Below are 20,064 nucleotides of genomic sequence, written 5' to 3'. Positions count from 1 at the left end.
TCTTAAATGTTTTTCAGTGAGGAAAATTCAGAATTGGATTTTGGTTTGCTTTCTAAAATGTTCTGGAATCGGAATCGACCCCGTCCTTGGATGGGCTATGTGAAGAGTGTGACAGACGACACACAGGCTACAGAGGAAAGTGAGTTTGACAAGAGGCCTTCCTATAGACGTTAAGACACTAAAAACACAACCGACAAAAAACACACTAAAACCACATGACGTCAGTTATTCAGTTCTAGAAAAACAGATTGAGTAACTTACTTGCACTGCTCCGGCGTGTGTTTGGCCTCGTCTGTACAGCGGTAGAATTTACCCTGAAATAAAATAACAATTAGATTGTACTATGGTATAGTTGTCACGCCCTGACCTTAGAGAGCATTTTAATGTCTCTATTTGGATTGGTCAGGGTGTGATTTGGGGTGGGCATTCTATGTTTCGTTTTTCTATGATTTTGTATTTCTATGTTTTGGCCGGGTATGGTTCTCATACAGCTGTCTATCGTTGTGTCTGATTGGGAACCATATTTAGGCAGCCCTTTTCTCCTCCTTTCAGGGTGGGAAGTTGTCTTTGTTTGTGGCACATTGCCCTGTTAAGCTTCACGGTTGTTTTGTATTGTTTATTGTTTTTGTCGGCGGCATTTCTTAATAAAAGGAATATGTACGCTCACCACCCTGCCACTTGGTCATTTCCTAACGACGGCCGTGACAAAAGTATGGAGAACAGATTCTAGTATGGTATAGTATGGAGAACAGATTCTAGTATGGTATAGTATGGAGAATAGATTCTGATATGGTATAGTATGGAGAACAGATTCTAATATGGTATAGTATGGAGAATAGATTCTAATATGGAGAATAGATTCTAATATGGTATAGTATGGAGAATAGATTCTAATATGGTATGGAGAATAGATTCTAATATGGAGAATAGATTCTAATATGGTATAGTATGGAGAACAGATTCTAATATGGTATAGTATGGAGAATAGATTCTAATATGGAGAATAGATTCTAATATGGTATAGTATGGAGAATAGATTCTGATATGGTATAGTATGGAGAATAGATTCTAATATGGAGAATAGATTCTAATATGGTATAGTATGGAGAATAGATTATAATGTAGTATAGTATGGAGAATAGATTCTAATATGGTATAGTATGGAGAATAGATTCTAATGTGGTATAGTATGGAGAATAGATTCTAATGTGGTATAGTATGGAGAATAGATTCTAATATGGTATAGTATGGAGAATAGATTCTAATATGGTATAGTATGGAGAATAGATTCTGATATGGTATAGTATGGAGAATAGATTCTAATGTGGTATAGTATGGAGAATAGATTCTAATATGGTATAGTATGGAGAATAGATTCTAATGTGGTATAGTATGGAGAATAGATTCTAATATGGTATAGTATGGAGAACAGATTCTAATATGGTATAGTATGGAGAATAGATTCTAATATGGAGAATAGATTCTAATATGGTATAGTATGGAGAATAGATTCTAATATGGTATGGAGAATATATTATAATATGGAGAATAGATTCTAATGTGGTATAGTATGGAGAACAGATTCTAATATGGTATAGTATGGAGAATAGATTCTAATATGGAGAATAGATTCTAATATGGTATAGTATGGAGAATAGATTCTAATATGGAGAATAGATTCTAATATGGAGAATAGATTCTAATATGGAGAATAGATTCTAATATGGTATAGTATGGAGAATAGATTCTAATATGGTATGGAGAATAGATTCTGATATGGTATAGTATGGAGAATAGATTCTAATATGGAGAATAGATTATAATGTGGTATAGTATGGAGAACAGATTCTAATATGGTATAGTATGGAGAATAGATTCTAATATGGTATAATATGGAGAATAGATTCTAATATGGAGAATAGATTCTAATGTGGTATAGTATGGAGAACAGATTCTAATATGGTATGGAGAATAGATTCTAATATGGAGAATAGATTCTAATGTGGTATAGTATGCAGAATAGATTCTGATATGGTATAGTATGGAGAACAGATTCTAATATGGTATAGTATGGAGAATAGATTCTAATATGATATGGAGAATAGATTCTGATATGGTATAGTATGGAGAATAGATTCTAATGTGGTATAGTATGGAGAATAGATTCTAATATGGTATAGTATGGAGAATAGATTCTAATGTGGTATAGTATGGAGAATAGATTCTAATGTGGTATAGTATGGAGAATAGATTCTAATATGGTATAGTATGGAGAATAGATTCTAATATGGTATAGTATGGAGAATAGAATAGTACAGTACATATTACCTTGAAGAGTTAGACTCTCAGTACAGTACATATTACCTTGAAGAGTTAGACTCTCAGTACATTACATATTACCTTGAAGAGTTAGACTCACAGTACATTACATATTACCTTGTAGAGTTAGACTCTCAGTACAGTACAGTACATATTACCTTGAAGAGTTAGACTCTCAGTACAGTACATATTACCTTGTAGAGTTAGACTCTCAGTACAGTACATATTACCTTGAAGAGTTAGACTCTCAGTACATTACATATTACCTTGAAGAGTTAGACTCTCAGTACAGTACATATTACCTTGAAGAGTTAGACTCTCAGTACAGTACAGTACATATTACCTTGAAGAGTTAGACTCACAGTACATTACATATTACCTTGAAGAGATAGACTCTCAGTACAGTACATATTACCTTGAAGAGATAGACTCTCAGTACAGTACATATTACCTTGTAGAGTTAGACTCTCAGTACAGTACATATTACCTTGAAGAGCTACTCTCAGTACAGTACATATTACCTTGAAGAGTTAGACTATCAGTACAGTACACGTTACCTTGAAGAGCTACTCTCAGTACAGTACATATTACCTTGAAGAGTTAGACTATCAGTACAGTACACGTTACCTTGAGTTAGACTCTCAGTACAGTACACGTTACCTTGGAGAGTTAGACTCTCAGTACAGTACATATTATCTTGATGAGTTAGACTCTCAGTACAGTACAGTACATATTACCTTGAAGAGATAGACTCTCAGTACATTACACGTTACCTTGAAGAGCTGGACTCCGATGCAGGCGAACATGAACTGTAGTAGAGTAGTGACGATCATGATGTTACCGATGGTCTTGATCGCTACGAACACACACTGGACCACATGCTGAATGGACAGAACACACAGTTGTTAGGCAGGTCAACAAACAAGTACACAACCACACACACACACACACGCAACCACCCTTACCTTCAGTCCTTTGGCTCTGTTGATCGCTCGTAGAGGCCTGAGTACTCTGAGTACCCTGAGAATCTTGACCACAGAGATGGCACTCGAACTGGGAGAGAAAGAGAGAAACAGGGAGAGAGAGAGAACAGGGAGAGAGAGCAAGAGAGTCACATAGGGTTATCCTCCTTTAGAACAGGTAGGAGTACTGATTTCAGAACAGGTAGGTGTACTGATTTCAGAACAGGTAGGAGTACTGATTTCAGAACAGGTAGGAGTACTGATTTCAGAACAGGTAGGAGAACTGATTTCAGAACAGGTAGGAGAACTGAGTTCAGAACAGGTAGGAGAACTGAGTTCAGAACAGGTAGGAGAACTGAGTTCAGAACAGGTAGGAGAACTGAGTTCAGAACAGGTAGGAGTACTGATTTCAGAACAGGTAGGAGAACTGATTTCAGAACAGGTAGTAGTACTGATTTCAGAACAGGTAGTAGTACTGATTTCAGGACAGGTAGGAGTACTGATTTCAGGACAGGTAGGAGTACTGATTTCAGAACAGGTAGGAGTACTGATTTCAGAACAGGTAGAAGTACTGATTTCAGAACAGGTAGTAGTACTGATTTCAGAACAGGTAGGAGTACTGATTTCAGAACAGGTAGGAGTACTGATTTCAGAACAGGTAGAAGAACTGATGTGGTTCTTCACTCAGATAGCTGGTGTGTTCTACAGCCTTTATCAGCAGTTGATACAATAACTAAACTTTCTCCGGTTTCAGTAAAAAGCTGAGGGATGAGGCTGGAGAGATTATAAAAACTCTCAAATTCATAGACAGTGGAAATATCACATTTACATATGTATTTAGATCCTTTACTCAGTACTTTGTTGAATCACCTTTGGTAGCCATTACAGCCTCGAGTCTTCTTCAGTATGACGCTACCAGCTTGGTACACCTGTACATTCTGCGCATAGCCCCAGATCGAGGGAGATTATCAGTGGTCTTGTATGTCTTCCATTTCCTAATAATTGCTCCCACAGTTGATTTCTTCAAACCAAGCTGCTTACCTATTGCAGATTTAGTCTTCCCAGCCTGGTGCAGGTCTACAATTTTGTTTCTGGTGTCCTTTGACAGCTTTTTGGTCTTGGCCATAGTGGAGTTTGGAGTGTGACTGTTTGAGGTTGTGGACAGGTGTCTTTTATACTGATAACAAGTTCAAACAGGTGCCATTAATACAGGTAAGGAGTGGAGGACAGAGGAGCCTCTTAAAGAAGAAGTTACAGATATGTGAGAGCCAGAAATCTTGCTTGTTTGTAGGTGACCAAATACTTATTTTCCACCATAATTTGCAAATAAATTCATTAAAAATCCTACAATGTGATTTTCTGGAATTTTTTCTTCTCATTTTGTCTGTCATAGTTGAAGTGTACAAAAATAAGTAAAAAAATTACAGGCCTCTCTCATCTTTTTAAGTGGGAGAACTTGCACAATTGGTGGCTGACTAAATACTTTTTTTCCCCCACTGTAGATGTAGTATTTCAGTTGTTTTATTTGAAAACATTTGCTTTGCCATTATGGGTGTAGATTGATGACAGAAAAAAAGGATATATTCATTTTAGAATAAGGCTGTAAAGTAACAAAATGTGGAAAAGGTGAAGGGGGCTGACTACTTTCTGAATGCACTGTATGTATGACCAGAACATACGGCCTTGATAATGGTACTCAGTGCTTATACAGGGGACATGCTAGGCTAAGGCTATGATGCCTAACGTTGTATACAGTGGACATGCTAGGCTAAGGCTATGATGCCTAACGTTGTATACAGTGGACATGCTAGGCTAAGGCTATGATGCCTAACGTTGTATACAGTGGACATGCTAGGCTAAGGCTATGAGGCCTAACGTTGTATACAGTGGACATGCTAGGCTAAGGCTATGATGCCTAACGTTGTATACAGTGGACATGCTAGGCTAAGGCTATGATGCCTAACGTTGTATACAGTGGACATGCTAGGCTAAGGCTATGATGCCTAACGTTGTATACAGTGGACATGCTAGGCTAAGGCTATGATGCCTAACGTTGTATACAGTGGACATGCTAGGCTAAGGCTATGATGCCTAACGTTGTATACAGTGGACATGCTAGGCTAAGGCTATGATGCCTAACGTTGTATACAGTGGACATGCTAGGCTAAGGCTATGATGCCTAACGTTGTATACAGTGGACATGCTAGGCTAAGGCTATGAGGCCTAACGTTGTATACAGTGGACATGCTAGGCTAAGGCTATGAGGCCTAACGTTGTATACAGTGGACATGCTAGGCTAAGGCTATGATGCCTAACGTTGTACAGAAGTTTAATTGAGACTCACTGTAGGAAGAAGGAGATCAGAGACACAGAGACCACCAGGAGGTCCAACAGATTGAACCAGTTCCTACAGAATGAACCTTGGTGGAGGAACGCTCCATGAACCGTCATCTAGAGGAGAAGGAGGAAGAGGAGGTGGGGGAGGAGAAGGATAAACAGGAGGAGGAGGAAGATGAGGCGGAGGAGGAGGGTGAGGAGGAGGAGGAAGATGACGAGGAGGAGGTGGAGGGGGAGGTGAATGTGGAGGGGGAGGAGGAGGAAGAGTAGGAGGAGGAGGAGGGGGAGGAGGAAGAGGAGGATGAGGAGGGGAGGAGGAGGATAAACAGGAGGTGGGGGAGAAGGAGGAGGAGCAGGAGGAGGATGAGGTGGAGGAGGATGAGGCGGAGGATGAGGAGGTGGAAGGGGAGGAGGTGGAGGATGAGGAGGAGGGGAGGAGGAGGATAAACAGGAGGTGGGGGAGGAGGAGGAGGAGGAGCAGGAGGAGGTGGAGGAAGAGGAGGTGGATGAGGAGGAGGTGGAGGGGGAGGAGGTGGAGGATGAGGAGGGGGAGGAGGAGGAGAGTGGAGCGGAGGAGGAGGATGAGGATGAGGAGGAGGTGGAGGAGGTAGAGGAGGAGGTGGAGGATGAGGAGGTGGGGGAGGAGGAGAGTGGAGCGGAGGAGGAGGATGAGGATGAGGAGGAGGTGGAGGAGGTAGAGGAGGAGGTGGAGGATGAGGAGGTGGAGGAGGGGGAGGAGGAGGAGAGTGGAGCGGAGGAGGAGGATGAGGATGAGGAGGAGGTGGAGGAGGTAGAGGAGGAGGTGGAGGATGAGGAGGTGGAGGATGAGGATGAGGATGAGGAGGAGGTGGAGGAGGTAGAGGAGGAGGTGGAGGATGAGGAGGTGGAGGATGAGGATGAGGATGAGGAGGAGGAGGAGGGGGAGGAGGAGGAGAGTGGAGCGGAGGAGGAGGATGAGGATGAGGATGAGGAGGAGGTGGAGGAGGTAGAGGAGGAGGTGGAGGATGAGGAGGTGGAGGATGAGGAGGTGGGGGAGGAGGAGAGTGGGTAGGAAGAGGAAAAAAGAGAACAGGAGTGTTACATAATAAAATGAGAACTTAGTAGTGCACTACTTTAGACCAGAGCCCTATTCCCTATATAGTGCACTACTTTAGACCAGAGCCCTATTCCCTATATAGTGCACTACTTTTGACCAGAGCCTCATCCTCCACCTCCTCCCCTTTAGACCAGAGCACCCTATATTTATTATTTATTTTATTTAACCAGGCAAGTCAGTTAAGAACAAATTTTTATTTTCAATGACAGCCTAGGAACAGTGGGTTAACTGGTCTAGGAACAGTGGGTTAACTGGTCTAGGAACAGTGGGTTAACTGGCCTAGGAACAGTGGGTTAACTGGCCTAGGAACAGTGGGTTAACTGATCTAGGAACAGTGGGTTAACTGGCCTAGGAACAGTGGGTTAACTGGTCTAGGAACAGTGGGTTTACTGCCTGTTCAGGGGCAGAATGACAGATTTGTATCTTGTCAGCTTGGGGGTTTGAACTTGCAACCTTGCGGTTACTGGTCTAATGCTCTAACCACTAGAATATCCTGACGCCCCATATAGTGCACTACTTTAGACCAGAGCCTTATGGCACCCTATTCCCTATATAGTGCACTACTTTAGACCAGAGCCCTATGTCACCCTATTCCCTATATAAAGTGCACGATGGAAGGAATAGGGTGCCATTTGGGATGTGCAGCCACTGTTTCACAGTGCTCCTACTGTACGCTATGTAGCCTCATATTTCATAACAAATCTATAACACTTCATAGTGACAAACAGTCACCTTTAATGTTTCATTACCTTCAGTATAATCTCCACGGTGAATATAGAGGTGAAGGCATAGTCTGCATAGCCCAGAACCTGTAGGGTAGAGAGGACACAAAGACAGGGTATCAGGTATATTTTGGAAATTCCAGGAATCAAATTAATAGGATTGAACAATCTGATCATTTACTTTGGTCAAAGAGTCTACACTGTAGGCATCCTGGAAAAGTGCCCACTTCCTCCCTTGAACACACCCCACTACCTTCTCTGCCTCCTTGTGGGGCTGCTGATTGTACTTTACAAGACAGTCTGGAACGCGCCGACTGATTCTCTGATTGTACGCTTCAAGACAGTCTGGAACGCGCCCACTGATTCTCTGATTGTATGTTACAAGACAGTCTGGAACGCGCCCACTGATTCTCTGATTGTACGCTACAAGACAGTCTGGAACGCGCCCACTGGTTCTCTGATTGTACATTACAAGACAGTCTGGAACGCGCCCACTGATTCTCTGATTGTATGTTACAAGACAGTCTGGAACGCGCCCACTGATTCTCTGATTGTACGTTACAAGACAGTCTGGAACGGGCCCACTGGTTCTCTGATTGTACATTACAAGACAGTCTGGAACGCGCCCACTGATTCTCTGATTGTACGTTACAAGACAGTCTGGAACGCGCCCACTGATTCTCTGATTGTACGTTACAAGACAGTCTGGAACGCGCCCACTGGTTCTCTGATTGTACGTTACAAGACAGTCTGGAACGCGTCCACTGATTCTCTGATTGTACGTTACAAGACAGTCTGGAACGCGCCCACTGATTCTCTGATTGTACGTTACAAGACGATCCTTCCTCAGCTGGCTGTAATTGGCACGTCTAGCATGATGACTGAACCAAATGTGCAATCAGGGCAGCTGCTTCTCTCTGTGTGTGTGTGTGTGTGTGTGTGTGTGTGTGTGTGTGTGTGTGTGTGTGTGTGTGTGTGTGTGTGTGTGTGTGTGTGTGTGTGTGTGTGTGTGTGTGTGTGTGTGTGTGTGTGTGTGTGTGTGTGTGTGTGTGTGTGTGTGTGTGTTGCTCAGGGAGCCTGGTGACTGGTTGTGTGAGGTTAAGTCTGAACCCAGTGTTTCTGTTCTTAGTCAGGGCTGTGTGTTCCTGTAGATCAGAACAAGACTGGACCCAGAGACAACATTTAGCTGTTTTACAGCTAATTTCCTGCAATTGTACAGAGTTATGCCTTGTGCTATCTGAGTGTCTCCCATATTATAACAAAATCAATGGCACAACATTTTTGGATTTTTTTTTCAATAGGCCTAGGCTTCTGAATACAATCTGGGTTGATGATTGTAATTCAACTTTGCCATGGTTTGCTTAGCTAGATGCAGGTAGTTTATAGCCCCTGATTAGGTCTATATCTAATTTCAGATAGCCCACAGTAGCCTAGACAAGATGTCGGATGGATGTAAACTGAACCATTTAGCAGCCTGTTTACTTCAAATTGCCAGACGAATTTATTCAAACAACGTCTGATCACCTGTAACCTAATCCGACTGACTGTTTCCTTCACTCTAATGCATTCTAACAACATCTGATCACCTGTAACCTAATCTGACTGACTGTTTCCTTCACTCTAATGCATTCTAACAACATCTAATCACCTGTAACCTAATCTGACTGACTGTTTCCTTCACTCTAATGCATTCTAACAACATCTGATCACCTGTAACCTAATCTGACTGACTGTTTCCTTCACTCTAATGCATTCTAACAACATCTGATCACCTGTAACCTAATCTGACTGACTGTTTCCTTCACTCTAATGCATTCTAACAACATCTGATCACCTGTAACCTAATCTGACTGACTGTTTCCTTCACTCTAATGCATTCTAACAACATCTAATCACCTGTAACCTAATCTGACTGACTGTTTCCTTCACTCTAATGCATTCTAACAACATCTGATCACCTGTAACCTAATCTGACTGACTGTTTCCTTCACTCTAATGCATTCTAACAACATCTGATCACCTGTAACCTAATCTGACTGACTGTTTCCTTCACTCTAATGCATTCTAACAACATCTGATCACCTGTAACCTAATCTGACTGACTGTTTCCTTCACTCTAATGCATTCTAACAACTGATCACCTGTAACCTAATCTGACTGACTGTTTCCTTCACTCTAATGCATTCTAACAACATCTGATCACCTGTAACCTAATCTGACTGACTGTTTCCTTCACTCTAATGCATTTTAACATCTGATCACCTGTAACCTAATCTGACTGACTGTTTCCTTCACTCTAATGCATTCTAACAACATCTGATCACCTGTAACCTAATCTGACTGACTGTTTCCTTCACTCTAATGCATTCTAACATCTGATCACCTGTAACCTAATCTGACTGACTGTTTCCTTCACTCTAATGCATTCTAACAACTGATCACCTGTAACCTAATCTGACTGACTGTTTCCTTCACTCTAATGCATTCTAACAACATCTGATCACCTGTAACCTAATCTGACTGACTGTTTCCTTCACTCTAATGCATTCTAACAACTGATCACCTGTAACCTAATCTGACTGACTGTTTCCTTCACTCTAATGCATTCTAACAACATCTGATCACCTGTAACCTAATCTGACTGACTGTTTCCTTCACTCTAATGCATTCTAACAACTGATCACCTGTAACCTAATCTGACTGACTGTTTCCTTCACTCTAATGCATTCTAACAACATCTGATCACCTGTAGCCTAATCTGACTGACTGTTTCCTTCACTCTAATGCATTCTAACAACATCTGATCACCTGTAACCTAATCTGACTGACTGTTTCCTTCACTCTAATGCATTCTAACAACAGCCGATTGGGAATTGGATAGAGCTGTAACCATGACCACAATTGCTACCAATCCAACTAACTAAACATGGCCATTAATATTTACATAATAACACAAGGCTACAACAACAATACACTGAAATTATAGGCTATTTATTAAATGCGTTTGCACAAATTGATTTGCAATCACTCCAGTGATAGTCATTCCAGCATATTTATTGTATCAAATGGTAGGCTACCGTTGCCCACAATGGCATAGAAATGATTAGGTTGCTTGATGGCCAACACATGCAAATACATCATTCTGCACATTTAATGTTAGTTTCATTGTGAACTTTTCACCGTAACAGAAGCACCCAAGGGGAGTTCCAATCACTTCCATTTAAACATTTCTACTCCCGCAGCGCTTCGAGACACAACTGAGCGCGCGCAAAACCTTCGACACGACTGATACGCTTCCACAAACAAAGTCCACGTTAGAATGCACTTAAAACCACCCGTTTTCAAGAAAACGTATTGTATATAATTCGCTCTAGTGCGCTTGCAGTCTTTAAACGGTTTACCCAGTGCGTTTTGCCACCATTATTTCTTGACGAACATCAGTTCAAGCACATGTAACAGTATAATTTTAGACCGTCCCCTCGCCCATACCCGGGCGCGAACTAGGGACCTTCTGCACACATCAACAGTCACCCTCGAAGCATCGTTACCCATCGCTCCACAAAAGCGGCGGCCCCTGCAGAGCAAGGGGAACCACTACTTCAAGGTCTCAGAGCAAGTGACGTCACTGATTGAAACGCTATTTAGCGCCCACGCTAACTAAGCTAGCCGTTTCACATCCGTTACACACATTCATATTATTTGTGGAGAAAAGGGTCATTGTTCCTAAAGGAGAGTGTAACTTACATTGTTCCTAAAGGAGAGTGTAACTTACATTGTTCCTGAAGGAGTGTGTAACTTACATTGTTCCTGAAGGAGTGTGCTCTGATGGGATCCTCTGCGGCCAAAGAGCAGCTGCTGAGGATGATGAAGACCAGGATGAGATTGCAGAAGATGTGGTGGTGGATCAGGAAGTGGCAACCCCGACGGATCCTGAAGAAGAAACAAACAATAACAATAATAATAATTTGAAGACCTTGATAAGAAACCTTACCGAAGACCTGAAGACGTGTGTTAGCTCCCAAAGATAATGCCTAGGCTTTAGCTCAGTGGGCTAGCACAGTCTCAACTGAAACAGAAGAGCTGGGATCAAACCTAATTGTCTAAATATTACTTTTTTATATTTAAATAAACTTCAGAAAAGGAAAAAATGTCTCTGCTCACTATTCGTCAGATGCACATTTATTTATTTTAGTAGTCCTCTAGTGTAATAGTAGTATTACTATAGTATAATAGTAGTATTACTATAGTATAATAGTAGTATTACTATAGTATAATAGTAGTAGTCCTCTAGTATAATAGTAGTATTACTATAGTATAATAGTAGTAGTCCTCTAGTATAATAGTAGTATTACTATAGTATAATAGTAGTAGCCCACTAGTATAATAGTAGTATTACTATAGTATAATAGTAATATTACTATAGTATAATAATAGTATTACTATAGTATAATAGTAGTATTACTATAGTATAATAGTAGTAGTCCTCTAGTATAATAGGAGTAGTCCTCTAGGATAAACTCAATAAACTCAATAAATCATCGATTAGTTTAGAGTGTTTGTACGAGACTCACGGGTTGGTCTTGCTGAGACAGAAGAAGGCGCTGCCCTCTGGGATTGGTGTAACCTTCTCCTTTGGAGGGAGGATGTCTGCTACGTTCAGCTGGATGCCTACTGCCGCCTCTGAGAAAGAGAAAAACACATAGTCTGTCTGACAAACAGCCACCTGATATCATCCAGTGTTTCCCAAACCTCTCCACCAGAACCTCCAGCCAGTTCCACATATTTTACGTGTTCCAGTCCAAGCTCACCTGATTCATCTGATTCATCTGATACAACTGATTCACCTGATTCAACTGATTCACCTGATTCACATGATCACCTGATTCAACTGATTCACCTGGACACCTGATTCAACCGATTCACCTGGTCACCTGATTCAACTGGTCAACTGGTCAACTAATCACTCATCACTAAGCCCTTGCTATTTGTTACTTTACTCAACGTGCCAAATACAACAGGTGTAGACTTTACCATGAAATGCTTACTTTCTAGCCCTTTCCCAACAATGCAGAGTTCAAAAGCTAGGGCTTCTGAGGAGAAGGTTGGACTGGCTGGGGCTTCTGAGGAGAAGGTTGGACTGGCTGGGGCTTCTGAGGAGAAGGTTGGACTGGCTGGGGCTTCTGAGGAAAAGGTTGGACTGGCTGGGGCTTCTGAGGAGAAGGTTGGACTGGCTTGGGGTTCTGAGGAGAAGGTTGGACTGGCCTGGGGTTCTGAGGAGAATGTTGGACTGGCTTGGGGTTCTGAGGAGAAGGTTGGACTGGCTGGGGCTTCTGAGGAGAAGGTTGGACTGGCTGGGGGTTCTGAGGAGAAGGTTGGACTGGTTGGGAGTTCTGAGGAGAAGGTTGGACTGGCTTGGGGTTCTGAGGAGAAGTTTGGACTGGCTTGGGGTTCTGAGGAGAAGGTTGGACTGGCTGGGGCTTCTGAGGAGAAGCTTGGACTGGCTTGGGGTTCTGAGGAGAAGGTTGGACTGGCTGGGGTTATGAGGAGAAGGTTGGACTGGCTGGGGGTTCTGAGGAGAAGGTTGGACTGGCTGGGGGTTCTGAGGAGAAGGTTGGACTGGCTGGGGCTTCTGAGGAGAAGGTTGGACTGGCTGGGGGTTCTGAGGAGAAGGTTGGACTGGCTGGGGTTCTGAGGAGAAGGTTGGACTGGTTGGGGGTTCTGAGGAGAAGGTTGGACTGGCTAGGGTTCTGAGGAGAAGGTTGGACTGGCTGGGGGTTCTGAGGAGAAGGTTGGACTGGCTGGGGCTTCTGAGGAGAAGGTTGGACTGGCTGGGGGTTCTGAGGAGAAGGTTGGACTGGCTGGGGTTCTGAAGAGAAGGTTGGACTGGTTGGGGGTTCTGAGGAGAAGGTTGGACTGGCTTGGGGTTCTGAAGAGAAGTTTGGACTGGCTTGGGGTTCTGAGGAGAAGGTTGGACTGGCTGGGGCTTCTGAGGAGAAGGTTGGACTGGCTGGGGGTTCTGAGGAGAAAGTTAGACTGGGTTGGGGTTCTGAGGAGAAGGTTGGACTGGCTGGGGGTTCTGAGGAAAGGGTTGGACTGGCTGGGGGTTCTGAGGAAAGGGCTGGACTGGCTGGGGGTTCTGAGGAGAAGGTTGGACTGGCTGGGGGTTCTGAGGAGAAGGTTGGACTGGCTGGGGGTTCTGAGGAGAAGGTTGGACTGGCTGGGGCTTCTGAGGAGAAGGTTGGACCGGCTGGGGGTTCTGAGGAGAAGGTTGGACTGGCTGGGGGTTCTGAGGAGAGTGTTGGACTGGCTGGGGGTTCTGAGGAGAAGGTTGGACTGGCTGGGGGTTCTGAGGAGAAGGTTGGACTGGCTGGGGGTTCTGAGGAGAAGGTTGGACTGGCTGGGGGTTCTGAGGAGAAGGTTGGACTGGCTGGGGGTTCTGAGGAGAAGGTTGGACTGGCTGGGGGTTCTGAGGAGAAGGTTGGACTGGCTGGGGCTTCTGAGGAGAAGGTTGGATTGGCTGGGGCTTCTGAGGAGAAGGTTGGACTGGCTGGGGCTTCTGAGGAGAAGGTTGGACTGGCTGGGGGTTCTGAGGAGAAGGTTGGACTGGCTGGGGCTTCTGAGGAGAAGGTTGGACTGGTTGGGGGTTCTGAGGAGAAGGTTGGACTGGCTGGGGGTTCTGAGGAGAAGGTTGGACTGGTTGGGGGTTCTGAGGAGAAAGTTGGACTGACTGGGGCTTCTGAGGAGAAGGTTGGACTGGCTGGGGGTTCTGAGGAGAGTGTTGGACTGGCTGGGGGTTCTGAGGAGAGTGTTGGACTAACTGGTGCTTCTGAGGAGAAAGTTGGACTGGCTGGGGGTTCTGAGGAGAAGGTTGGACTGGTTGGGGGTTCTGAGGAGAAGGTTGGACTGGCTGGGGGTTCTGAGGAGAAGGTTGGACTGGTTGGGGGTTCTGAGGAGAAGGTTGGACTGGCTGGGGGTTCTGAGGAGAGGGTTGAGGAAACACTGATCTGAGGAACATTCAGTTTGATCTAAATGACTGAGTCACTGGGTCGGGGTGTTACGAGTGTGACTGGTGTAATCACACTGTGTCTCTCTATTTAACTCTATTTCCATCCATCTTAAAAAATAATGATGCCCTTCCCGAATGATGCCCTTCCCGAATGATTACGTTGAATCAACGAACTGGTTGATTCAACGTAATTTATCAATGTATTGTGACATGGAATCTACTTGGAAAATACATTATATTTGCAAAAATGTATCAATGTAACATGTGGTTAATTCACATCTCAATCAAAAGTTAAAGAATCGGACTAAATCAAATGAAACTATATTTACATTTATTTAAATTTAAAGTCTGATTTAATTTGATTTAGTCCTAATTCTTTAACTTTTGATTGAGACTTGAATGAACCACATTTTATGCTTTTTGTTTGAGATGAAGACGTGAATCCAACAATATCAATAATACATTTTTTTAGGGCACATTTTGATGTTACTGCAGCTATAAATGTCTTCTGTAATCACGGAAAGTGTGCATGTTCAAGATAGCTTGCAAAGGTTACAGGTCTGTGGAGATCTTCAGCATTACTATAACAATCTGAAGAATCTCCAACAGCATTGATCACTTACACCGTGTACTTTTAATGTAATCTCATCTGTAATCCAGGTCATTTGGTTTTGCTATTAGATGAAGCACAGTGATAACACATCAAGTTGTTGTATAAATACAAAATATCTGACATTGTATTCCCATTTGAATGTTGTTGTGATTTTAGATGGTTGAAAGCATATTGATAGACCTGGAAATGGCTGCCGTTTTACGCGCTACAATTTTTTTTGTTTGCTATTTATTTTTGTATGTTTTTTGTATTTTATTTTGTACATAATGTTGCTACCGTCTCCTATGACCAAAAAGAGTTTCTGGATATCAGAACAAAGATGACTTATCTTGAACTGGATGGTAGTGTTTACTGTTTCCCCGACAACAGGGCCAAATCCCCGTCATTTGCGTAAAGAGGTCGGGGTGCCTTGTGAGAATTCGTCAGCTAGTGGGTAAACCACTGTCAAGGAGGTGTGTAAACAAAACTCCTCAATTTTTTAAAATATTTATCTTATCTTGGGTTATGGGGGAGACAAAATACTGATACCTACATATAAAACCTTTTTGCTTGACCCAAGTAGGAACTGTTCACATTGGAATTTTCTTGGTCACAATCTTAAACTAGGGGGCACTATTTTCATTTTTGGAAAAATAACATTCCCAAAGTAAACGGGATATTTTGTCAGGACAAGATGCTAGAATATGCATATAATTTATAGCTTAGGATAGAAAACACTCTAAAGTTTCCAAAACTGTAAAAATATTGTCTATGAGTATAACAGAACTGATATTGCAGGTGAAAGCCTAAGAAAAATCCAATCAGGAAGGGACTCTTATTTAGAAAGCTCTGCGTTCCTATGTGTCCCTATTGAGAGGTGAATGGGATATCAACCAGATTCCTTTTTCTATGGCTTCCCTAATGTGTCTAGTGTCACAATACATGTAAGTACTGCCAGTTAATATTTAAAAGGAATGGCATTGTTTGCCATATTTCATCTGTGTCCTATTGGTCAATGTGTAATCACTGGAGAATAGACTGGATGATCTACGATCAAGGCTATCCTACCAACGGTAATATCTTATGTTTCACCGAGTAGCTGAACGACGACATGGATAATATAGAGCTGGCTGGGTTTTCCGTGCATCGGCAGGACAGAGATGCTACGTCTGGTAAGACGAGGGGCAGGAGGTGTGTGTCTATTTGTCAATAACAGCTGGTGCGCGATGTCCAATATTAAGGAAGTCTCGTGGTATTGCTCGCCTGAGGTAGAGTACCTCATGAAAAACTGTAGACAAAACTATATACCGAGGGAGTTGTCATCTATTTTATTCGTAGCCGTCTATTTACCACCACAAACCGATGCTGGCACTAAGACCGCACTCAACCAGCTGTATAAGGCCAAAAGCAAACAAGACAATGCTCATCCAGAAGCGTTGCTCCTAGTGGCCGGGGACTTTAAGCAGGCAAACTTAAATCAGTTTCACCTCATTTCTACAGCATGTCACATGTGCAACCAGAGGGAAAACAACTCTAGACCACCTTCACTACACACACACAAACGCATACAAAGCTCTCCCTCCATTTGGCAAATCTGACCATAATTCTATCCTCCTGCTTACAATTAAAAACTAAAGCAGTAAGTACCAGAGACTTGCTCAATACGGAAGTGGTCAGAGGATGCGGATGCTACGCTACAGGACTGTTTTGCTAACACAGACTGGAATATGTTCAGAGATCCATCCAATGGCATTGAGGAGTATATCACCTCAGTCATCGCCTTCATCAATAAGTGCATCGACTACGTCGTCCCCACAGTGACCGTACGTACATATCCCAACCAGAAGCCATGGATAATAGGCAACATCCGCACCAAGCTAAAGGCTAGAGCTGCAATCAGTTGTATTTTGACAAGGTAGGTGTGGTATACAGAAGATAGCCCTATTTGGTAAAAGACCAAGTCCATATTATGGCAAGAACAGCTCAAATAAGCAAAGAGAAATGACAGTCTATCATTACTTTAAGACATGATGGTCAGTCAATCCAGATAAGTTCAAGTACTTTTAAAGTTTCTTCAAGTGCAGTTGCAAAAACCATCAAGTACTATGATGAAACTGGCTCTCATGAGGACTGCCACAGGAAAGGAAGACCGAGAGTTACCTCTGCTGCAGAGGATAAGTTCATTAAAGTTAATTGCACCCCAGATTGCAGCCCAAATAAATGCTTCACAGAGTAAGAGACACATCTCAACATCAACTGTTCAGAGGAGACTGCGTGAATCAGGCCTCCATGGTAAATTTACTGCAAAGAAACGACTACTAAAGGACACCAATACTAAGAAGAGACTTGCTTGGGCCAAGAAACATGAGCAATGGACACTAGACATGTGGAAATCTGTCCTTTGGTCTGATGAGTCCAAATTTACGATTTTTGGTTCCAAACACTGTCTTTGTGAGACGGGGTGTGGGTGAACGGATGATCTCCGCATGTGTAGTTCCCACCATGAAGCATGGAGGAGGAGGTGTGATGGTGTGGATGTGCTTTGCTGGTGACACTGCCTGTGATTTATTTAGAATTCAAGGCACACTTAACCAGCATGGCTATCAAAACATTCTGTAGTGATACGCCATCCCATCTGGTTTGCTCTTAGTGGGACTATCATTTGTTTTTCAACAGGATCAAAACACACCTCCAGGCTGTGTAAGGGATATTTGACCAAGGATAGTGAGGGAGTGCTGCATCAGATGACCTGGCCTCCACAATCACCCGACCTCAACCCAATTGAGACGGTTTGGGCTGAGTTGGACCACAGGGTGAAGGAAAAGCAGCCAACAAGTGCTCAGCATATGTGGGAACTCCTTCAAGACTGTTGGAAAAACATTCCTCATGCAGCTGGTTGAGAGAATGCCAAGAGTTTGCAAAGCTGTCATCAAGGCAAAGGGTGGCTCCTTTGAAGAATCTAAAATATATTTAGATTTGTTTAACACTTTTTTGGTTACTACATGTTACTACTATTATTCTTCAACGTAGAAAATGAAAAATAATAAAGAAAAACTCTTGAATGAGTAGGTGTGTCCAAACTTTTGACTGGTACTGAATATACTAGGCGGTGTCAGAGGAAGACCCCAAAAAATGTCAAAGACTCCAGTCACCCTGTCAGTCATAGACTGTTCTCTCTGCTACCTCACAGCAAGCGGTACTGGAGCGCCAAGTCTAGGTCCAAACGGTTCCTTATTAACATATTTTAACCCCAAGCCATAAGACTGCAGAACAATTAATCAAATGGCCACCCGGACTATTTACATTCATCCCCTTTGTTTTTACACCGCTTCAACTCTCTGTTTATTATCATAGTCCCTTTACCCATACCTACATGTACAAATGACCTCAATTACCTCGACTAACCTGTTTATTATCTATGCATAGTCACTTTACCCCTCCCTACATGTACAAATGACCTCAATTACCTCGACTAAGCTGTTTATTATCTATGCATAGTCACTTTACCCCTCCCTACATGTACAAATGACCTCAATTACCTCGACTAAGCTGTTTATTATCTATGCATAGTCACTTAACCCCTCCCTACATGTACAAATTACCTCAATTACCTCGACTAACCTGTTTATTATGACCTCAATTACCTCGACTAAGCTGTTTATTATCTATGCATAGTCACTTTACCCATACCTACATGTACAAATGACCTCAATTACCTCAACTAACCTGTTTATTATGACCTCAATTACCTCGACTAAGCTGTTTATTATCTATGCATAGTCACTTTACCCATACCTACAAGTACAAATGACCTCAATTACCTCGACTAACCTGTTTATTATGACCTCAATTACCTCGACTAAGCTGTTTATTATCTATGCATAGTCACTTTACCCATACCTACATGTACAAATGACCTCAATTACCTCGACTAAGCTGTACCCCGGTATCGGTACCCCCTGTATATAGCCTCATTATTGTTATTTTATTGTGTATCTTTTCATTACATTTTTTACTTCAGTTTATTCAGTAAATATTTTCTTGCGTCTATTTCTTGAATTGCATTGTTGGTTAGGGCTTGTAAGTCAGCATTTCCCGGTATTCCACCTGTTGTACTCGGTACATGTTTCAAATAAAATTGGATTTAATTGTCATTGGGAATTCAACAAACTTCTGGCTGTCTTTTTGAGTGGGGTGAATAAAGGTTGAAATGTCATTGATCAAGGTCTCTACCAAATATCATCACAGTGTCCACGTTGAAACGACGTGGTGTGCTCAGTGGGCTGTGCGACACCAAAGCCCTTCTGCAGTCCCGGGGTTACAGAGGAGAATTCTGGAATCGCCTTAAACTCTCAGGAAAAAGGGTTTCAAAAGGGTTCTTTGACTGTCCCTATAGGCAAAACTGTTTTAGTTCCAGTTAGAACCCTTTTTGGATTCCAGGTAGAACCGTTTTGGTTCCAGGTAGAACCCTTTTAGTTCCAGTTAGAACCCTTTTGGGTTCCAGATAGAACCCTTTTGGGTTCCAGGTAGAACCCTTTTAGTTCCAGTTAGAACCCTTTTGGGTTCCAGGTAGAAACCTTTTGGGTTCCAGGGAGAACCCTTCTGGGTTCCAGGGAGAACCCTTTTGGGTTCCGTGTAGCACCCTTTACACAGAGGGTTCTCCCTGGAACCCAAAATGGTTCTCATACACGGACAGCCAAAGAACCATTTTGGGTTCCTTTTTCCCCCAGAAAGTGTACAGTATATGCTAGGATGGATAAACAGACTTGGGTCAACAGCATTACTTCCGTCCCGCTTCTTTCCCCCAAACCTGGGCTTGAACCAGGGACCATCTGAACACATCAATAACTGTCCACCATCTAGCATCGTTAACTGTCACTTCACAAAGACCACGGTCTTTACAGAGCAATGGAAACAGCTATTACAAAGTCTCGTAGTGGGTAACATCACAGACTGAACGCCACTAGCGCGCACCGCTAACTAGCTAGTCAGTTCACATCGGCTAACGCCGATGTGGTTGGATTGATGAA

The 20,064-nt window shown here is 42.8% G+C and overlaps 1 protein-coding gene across 1 annotated transcript in view; it reads right to left on the bottom strand.

The window, feature by feature from the left end:
- The window catches only part of cacna1fb (calcium channel, voltage-dependent, L type, alpha 1F subunit), a 210,845-nt gene that overhangs the window by 90,868 nt on the left and 99,913 nt on the right, over window positions 1–20,064 (bottom strand). The window contains exons 20-26 of the mRNA XM_036989057.1: window positions 12,008–12,116; window positions 11,237–11,366; window positions 7,464–7,523; window positions 5,626–5,732; window positions 3,285–3,372; window positions 3,093–3,200; window positions 262–314 (exon numbers count right to left, since the gene is read on the bottom strand). Of these exons, the coding sequence (XP_036844952.1) occupies window positions 262–314; window positions 3,093–3,200; window positions 3,285–3,372; window positions 5,626–5,732; window positions 7,464–7,523; window positions 11,237–11,366; window positions 12,008–12,116 (655 nt within the window). The remainder of the gene's footprint in view (window positions 1–261; window positions 315–3,092; window positions 3,201–3,284; window positions 3,373–5,625; window positions 5,733–7,463; window positions 7,524–11,236; window positions 11,367–12,007; window positions 12,117–20,064) is intronic.

The sequence above is a fragment of the Oncorhynchus mykiss genome, chromosome 9 (assembly GCF_013265735.2).
Source record: "Oncorhynchus mykiss isolate Arlee chromosome 9, USDA_OmykA_1.1, whole genome shotgun sequence".
Taxonomy (NCBI): domain Eukaryota; kingdom Metazoa; phylum Chordata; class Actinopteri; order Salmoniformes; family Salmonidae; genus Oncorhynchus; species Oncorhynchus mykiss.
This window is presented reverse-complemented; position numbering and strand designations above follow the sequence as displayed.